Source organism: Carcharhinus amblyrhynchos, unplaced genomic scaffold (genome assembly GCF_965287045.1).
Source record: "Carcharhinus amblyrhynchos unplaced genomic scaffold, sCarAmb.v2.hapA chromosome_300, whole genome shotgun sequence".
NCBI classification, from domain to species: Eukaryota; Metazoa; Chordata; class Chondrichthyes; order Carcharhiniformes; family Carcharhinidae; genus Carcharhinus; species Carcharhinus amblyrhynchos.
This window is the reverse complement of record NW_027650040.1, coordinates 181,595-188,365: the sequence shown is the minus strand read 5'-3', so window position 1 is coordinate 188,365 and position 6,771 is coordinate 181,595. Positions and strand designations below refer to the sequence as shown.

Below are 6,771 nucleotides of genomic sequence, written 5' to 3'. Positions count from 1 at the left end.
CAGGTCCCCATCCCCCCCCTCCCCTCCATCCCGCCCCCTCCCCACCCCCTCACTCCCCCCCATCCCCCCTCACTGCCGGCCCTCCCTCCGCCCCCCTCCCTCCCCCGCTCCCCCTCCCCCGCTCCCCCTCCCTCCCCCCTCCCTCCCCGTCCATCCCCCCTCCCTCCCCTCCCCCTCCCCTCCCCCGCTCCCCCTCCCTCCCCCTCCCCGCTCCCTCCCCCTCCCCCGCTCCCTCCCCCCCTCCCCTCCCCCTCCCCCCCCTCCCCCCCTCCCCCCCTCCCCCGCTCCCCCCTCCCTCCCCCGCCCTCCCCTCTCCCCCACCTCCCCCTGCCCTCCCCTCCCCCATCCTCCCCCTCGCCCTCCCCTCTCCCCCATCCTCCCCCTCGCCTCCCTCTCCCCCATCCTCCCCTCCCCTCCCTCTCCCCCATCCTCCCCTCGCCCTCCCCTCTCCCCCATCCTCCCCCTCGCCCTCCCCTCTCCCCCATCCTCCCCCTCGCCCTCCCCTCTCCCCCATCCTCCCCCTCGCCCTCCCTCTCCCCCATCCTCCCCCTCGCCCTCCCCTCTCCCCCATCTCCCCTCCCCTCCCCTCCCCCCTCCCCTCTCCCCTCTCCCCCATTCTCCCCCCTCCCCCTCTCCCCCATCCTCCCCCTCGCCCTCCCCTCTCCCCATCCTCCCCTCGCCCTCCCCTCCCCCCCCATCCTCCCCCTCCCCTCCCCCCTCCTCCCCCTCCCCTCCCCCCCTCCTCCCCCTCCCCTCCCCCCTCCCCCCATCCTCCCCCTCCCCTCCCCCATCCTCCCCCTCCCCTCCCCATCCTCCCCTCGCCCTCCCCCATCCTCCCCCTCCCCTCCCCCATCCTCCCCTCGCCCTCCCCCATCCTCCCCCTCCCCTCCCCCATCCTCCCCTCGCCCTCCCCATCCTCCCCCTCCCCTCCCCCATCCTCCCCCTCCCCTCCCCCATCCTCCCCCTCCACCATCCTCCCCCCCCCTCCCCTCCCCCATCCTCCCCTCGCCCTCCCCCATCCTCCCCTCGCCCTCCCCCATCCTCGCCCTCCCCTCCCCCATCCTCCCCCTCCCCCTCCCCCATCCTCCCCCTCCCCTCCCCCATCCTCCCCCTCGCCCTCCCCTCCCCCATCCTCCCCCTCCCCTCCCCCATCCTCCCCCTCGCCCTCCCCTCCCCATCCTCCCCCTCGCCTCCCCCATCCTCCCCCTCGCCCTCCCCTCCCCCATCCTCCCCCTCGCCCTCCCCTCCCCCATCCTCCCCCTCGCCCTCCCCTCCCCCATCCTCCCCTCGCCCTCCCGCCCCCATCCTCCCCCTCGCCCTCCCCTCCCCCATCCTCCCCCTCGCCCTCCCTCCCCCATCCTCCCCCTCGCCCTCCCCTCCCCCATCCTCCCCCGCCCGCCCCCCCCATCCTCCCCCTCGCCCTCCCCTCCCCCATCCTCCCCTCGCCCTCCCCTCCCCCATCCTCCCCCTCGCCCTCCCCCTCCCCCCCTCTCCTCCCCCCCCCTCCCTCTCCCCCCTCCCCCTCTCTCCTCCCTCTCCCCTCTCCCTCTCCCTCCCCCCTCCCCCTCCCTCTCTCCCTCCCTCTCCCCCCTCCCTCTCCCTCCCTCCCCCCCCTCCCCCTCTCTCCTCCTCTCCCCCCTCCCCTCCCTCCCCCCTCTCCCTCCCTCTCCCCCCTCCCCCTCTCTCCCTCCCTCTCCCCCCTCCCCCTCTCTCCCTCCCTCTCCCCCCTCCCCCTCTCTCCCTCCCTCTCCCCCCTCCCCCTCTCTCCCTCCCTCTCCCCCCTCCCCTCTCTCTCCCTCCCTCTCCCCCCTCCCCCTCTCTCCCTCCCTCTCCCCCTCCCCCTCTCTCCCTCCCTCTCCCCCTCCCCCTCTCTCCCTCCCTCTCCCCCCTCCCCCTCTCTCCCTCCCTCTCCCCCCTCCCCCTCCCTCTCCCCCTCTCTCCCTCCCTCTCCCCCCTCCCCCTCTCTCCCTCCCTCTCCCCCCTCCCCCTCTCTCCCTCCCTCTCCCCCCTCCCCCTCTCTCCCTCCCTCTCCCCCCTCCCCCTCTCTCCCTCTCCCCCCTCCCCCTCTCTCCTCCCTCTCCCCCTCCCCTCCCTCTCCCCCCTCCCCCTCTCTCCCTCCCTCTCCCCCCTCCCCCTCTCTCCCTCCCTCTCCCCCCTCCCCCTCTCTCCCTCCCTCTCCCCCCTCCCCCTCTCTCCCTCCCTCTCCCCCCTCCCCTCTCTCCCTCCCTCTCCCCCCTCCCCCTCTCTCCCTCCCTCTCCCCCCTCCCCCTCTCTCCCTCCCTCTCCCCCCTCCCCCTCTCTCCCTCCCTCTCCCCCCTCCCCCTCCCCCCTCCCCCTCCTCCCTCCCTCTCCCCCCTCCCCCTCTCTCCCTCCCTCTCCCTCTCTCCCTCCCTCTCCCTCTCTCCCTCCCTCTCCCTCTCTCCCTCCCTCCCCTCTCCCCCCCCTCCCCCTCCCCCTCTCTCCCTCCCCTCTCCCCCCCTCCCCTCCCCCTCTCTCCCTCCCCTCTCCCCCCTCCCCTCCCCCCTCCCCCTCTCTCCCTCCCCTCTCCCCCCCCTCCCCTCTCCCCCTCCCCTCCTGTCCCCTCCCTCTTCCCCCTCCCCTCCCTCTCCCCCCTCCCCCCTCCCTCTCCCCGCCCCCTCCCTCTCCCTCCCTCTCCTCCCTCCCCCCTCCCCCTCCTCCCTCCCCCCTCCCCCTCCTCCCTCCCCCCTCCCCCTCCTCCCTCCCTCTCCTCCCCTCCCCCCCCTCTCCTCCCCTCCCTCTCCTCCCCTCCCCCCCCTCCCTCCCCCCTCTCCCTCTCCTCCCTCCCCCCTCCCTCTCCTCCCTCCCCCTCTCCTCCCTCCCCCCTCCCTCTCCTCCCTCCCCCCTCCCCTCTCCCCCTCCCCTCCCTCCCTCCCCCCTCCCCCTCCCCCTCCCTCCCCCCCCTCCCCTCCCCCACCCCTTGTGTACCTCTTCCCACCTTCTTGTCGTGTTTCTCCATGAACTGGTCAACCTCAGTCTGCAGTTCAGCGGGGTCAATGATCCGGGAGCCATATTCCTGCATCCATTCTGGAGGAGGCAAAGACAAGGGGTCAGGACGCTGCCCTTTGAACCCGAGGCCATGCCAGCCAATCAGGAACGCAGCTTTGTTTGGGTCGTGCCACTGTACTCACTCTGAAGGCCTGTCTGGATCGGGTGCTCATCCGTGGACAAAACCCGGGGCTGTCGGCGTTTCCAGGACGCGGCAGCTTTCACTACGGCCGCACGCTTAAACACAACGTAGGCCACTCGGAAACTCTGAGCAAGAGGAGAATTAAGCAGACAGTAGCACAAAGCAAGAATACTGACCCCCCCCCCCCCCAGCCCCTGCTGAGCTGCTCTGGTGTTACCTGAGCCAAGACTGCGACCCACAGAGATCTCAGCAAATCCTACATTATGGCGTCACACTGACATTTAAACAGAGATCACCTCACCACAGCCTGATACCACCATCCCAACAGCATTAAGCGATGGGCCTTGCCAGAGATTTAAATTAATAAAGATCATACCCCCCGTGCAGATGGGTCGGAGAAGAACTTTGATTCCTGCCCCTTGGATATGGTGCTGGGGCCTGGCTTTTCCTGCAGTTCCACTGAGGTCACATGGCCAAATTCTGTAAATAACCTGCGCACGCACTCCTAAATACAGAGCAAACAGGAAAAAAAAGAGACAGATTTAACATAGTCCAACTAACAAAAAGGGAGATAAAAGCAAATTACTGCAGATGCTGGAATCTGAAACAGAAACAGAAAAATGCTGGAAAAATCACAGCAGGTCTGACAGCATCTGTGCAGAGAGAATACCAAGTTTTTGAGTCTGGATCAGCCTCCATCGGAGCTCTGACTCGAAAGGTCTACTCTCTCTCGATGTGGAGATGCCAGCGTTGGACTGCACTGCTCCTTTGTTAGTGTAGAAACGCACAATCTTCTTGGAGATCCTCTCTACTTGGAGCCGGCAGTTTGCGGTGTCGATGGTCATCATGGTGTGGAGATGCTGACGAAGGAGCAGCGCTCCAAAAGCTAGTGGATTTTGCTTCTAAATAATCCTGTTGGACTTTAACCTGGTGTTGTGAGACTTCTTACTGTGTCTACTCTCTCTCCACAGATGCAACAGAAAGATGACTAATTTGCAGCTTCAGAAACATCCCCTTTGCAGGGCTGTGGTGGTGGCCGGGCACTTCCTCACATGGCTGATCAGCCTGGGTCACTCAGCACCACTCCTTCCAACCCTCAATGAATCTCCTCCCTGCATCCCACAAATACCCGCAGCTTGATGACAATCATCAACAATTGGATCAGACTAAACCATGAACCGCAACCCCCTCCCAAGCCATGACCTTTCACCCCTCAGTACCGTTTCCAGATCCCCACCCTCACCCAGCTGGCATGGTGGTTAGCACTGCTGCCTCACAGTGCCAGGGTCCAATTCCCAGCTTGGGGCACAGGAGTTTGCACGTTCTCCCCATATCTGTGTGGGTTTCCTCTGGGTGCTCCGGTTTCGTCCACAGTCCGAAAGGTTAGGGTGCATTGGCCGTGCTACATTCTCCCTCAGTGTACCCGAACAGGCGCCGGAGTGTGGCGACTAGGGGGATTTTCACAGTAACAGCAGCGTTAATGTAAGCCTTACCAATGGCACTAATAGTTAACCTTTAGACAGTTACCTCGCCGACGTACGGGGGCAGGTTCAGCACTAACAGGGTCCGGTTCTGAGGTCGCTTCTTATCGGCGGCCTCGCGAACCCGGTGAGGCTTCACAAGGAGATGCCAGACGGCTCGGCTCCGGGTGGAGAACCGGACCGGGATCACTGAGAGAGGGAGAGAGAAAGACAGGGAGTGAGTCCGAGAGAGACGGCAGGGCGGCGGCTCCCCTTCCCCCCGGGTTCCCCCACGCTTTACCGATGAATTCTCCGGCGGTTCGTGTTTCGACCGTGGGTGGCGCCATCTTGGACTCCCGGAAATACGTAATGACAGAAGTGCTGCCCACTAACCAATCGAAAGCTACATCGTACGCAGGCGCAATACAAATAGGATGCGCGCTCAGCGCTGGTACTGCGCTACGAACTCGCGTCAACAACCCCTGCGCCATCTTTGATCCAGGCGCCTGGCATTGTGATTAATTGATCTGACCCAAGCTTGAATATCTTCAGTGGCAGAGTCTCCACTGTTCTCCATGGGGAAGAGAATTCCAATAAAGATTAGCAACCCTCAGAGCAGAAATCCCTCCTCATCCCCATCTTCACTGGGAGCAGAGTTTAAGTTTAATTATTTGTGTCGCAAGTAGGCTTACATTACTAACACTGCAATGAAGTTACTGTGACAATTCCCTAGTTGCTGTTTTTCCTACAATTTGACCTCTCACTCAGGCACACACAGCACTTGCTCCTCTCCTATCTGCCCCCACTCCCAGCCAGCCCCAGTAGCTAGGGTTTGGAATACTGAAAATTGATAACTATGGAGGCCCTTCAGTCCGTGACAGCCTAATCGCAGCTCTGTAGTTTACAGCACTTCAAGTGCACATTTCGTAAATGCGTTCATGGATTCTGCCCCTACCACCCTTTCAGGCTGTGAGTTCCATAGAACGATAGGATCCTTAAAGTGCAGAAGGACGCTATTCAGCTCATCGAGTTTGCACCTCCTCTCTGAAAGAGCATCCTACCCAGGCCCACTCCTACACCCAAACCCCATGCATTTCCTATGGCCAAATTGCCTAACCTGCACATCTTTGGCACTAAGGGGCAATTTAGCACGATCAATCTATGTAATCTACGCATCTTTAGACACCAAGAGGGAATTCAGCATGGCCAATCCACATAATATACATGTCTTTGGACACTAAGGGACAAATCAGCATGACCAACCCATTCACCACATGCCCCTACCATCTTCTGCGTGAAAAAACTCTCCACAGATTCTCTAATCCAACTATCTTAATATATGTTCCATGTTTATTGAACACTCTGCCGAGGGAAATAGGCGCTTCCTATCCACTCTATACAGGAGCCTCATAATACTAATTTTAATTCAATCACCCCTCAGCTTCCTCTATTCCAAAGGAAACAACCCCAATCTTTCCTTAGGGCTAAAATCCTCCAATCCTGGGAATGTGCAGGTAAATTGAAAACAAAAGCAAATTACTGCGGATGTTGGAATCTGAAACAAAAAGAGAAAATGCTGGAAAATCTCAGCAGGCCTGACAGCATCTGTGCAGAGAGAATAGAGCCAACATTTTGAATCAGGAGGCCTCATCTGGAAGACTAGTTTTGGTCTCCTTACTTAAAAAAGGGTATAGTAACATTGGAGGCAGTCCAAAGGAGATTCACCAGGGATGAGAGAATTGTCCTATGATGAGAGATAAAATAGTCAGGATCTGTATTCCTTGGAGTTTAAAAGGGTGAGGGATGATCTTATTGGAACATATCAGAGCCTAAGGGACTTGAGAGGGTAGATGGTGAGATGTTTTCACCAGTGGGAGAGTCTGGAACAAGGGGACGAAGCTACAAGATAGATGGCCAGTTATTTAAAACTGAGGTGCATAGAAATTTCTTCTCGCAGAGACTACTGAATCTCTGGAATTCTCTGCCCCAAAGGGCGCTGGAGGCTGGATCATTAGAAGGATTTAAAGTGGAGTTGGATAAATATTTGATAATTGAGGAATAGAGAGGAGGACAATGGGGAAACGGCACAGAAAAGGAGCTGAGGTCAGCATAAATCAGCCACGGTCGCATTGAATGGCTGGGTGGGCTTGAAGGGTTGGAGGC

General features: G+C 61.2%; 1 protein-coding gene across 1 annotated transcript; it reads right to left on the bottom strand.

Moving 5' to 3' along the window:
* Positions 1-2,946: 2,946 nt before the first annotated feature.
* LOC145339055 (ribosomal RNA-processing protein 7 homolog A-like) lies at positions 2,947-4,966 on the bottom strand (the record flags this gene model as incomplete). The annotated part of the gene is made up of 5 exons (XM_080183479.1): positions 4,910-4,966; positions 4,676-4,818; positions 3,525-3,653; positions 3,150-3,273; positions 2,947-3,045 (listed from the first exon to the last, which is right to left on the bottom strand). Coding segments are annotated over exons 1-5 (541 nt in total), but the record flags the coding sequence as incomplete, so codon positions are not given.
* Positions 4,967-6,771: the final 1,805 nt, after the last annotated feature.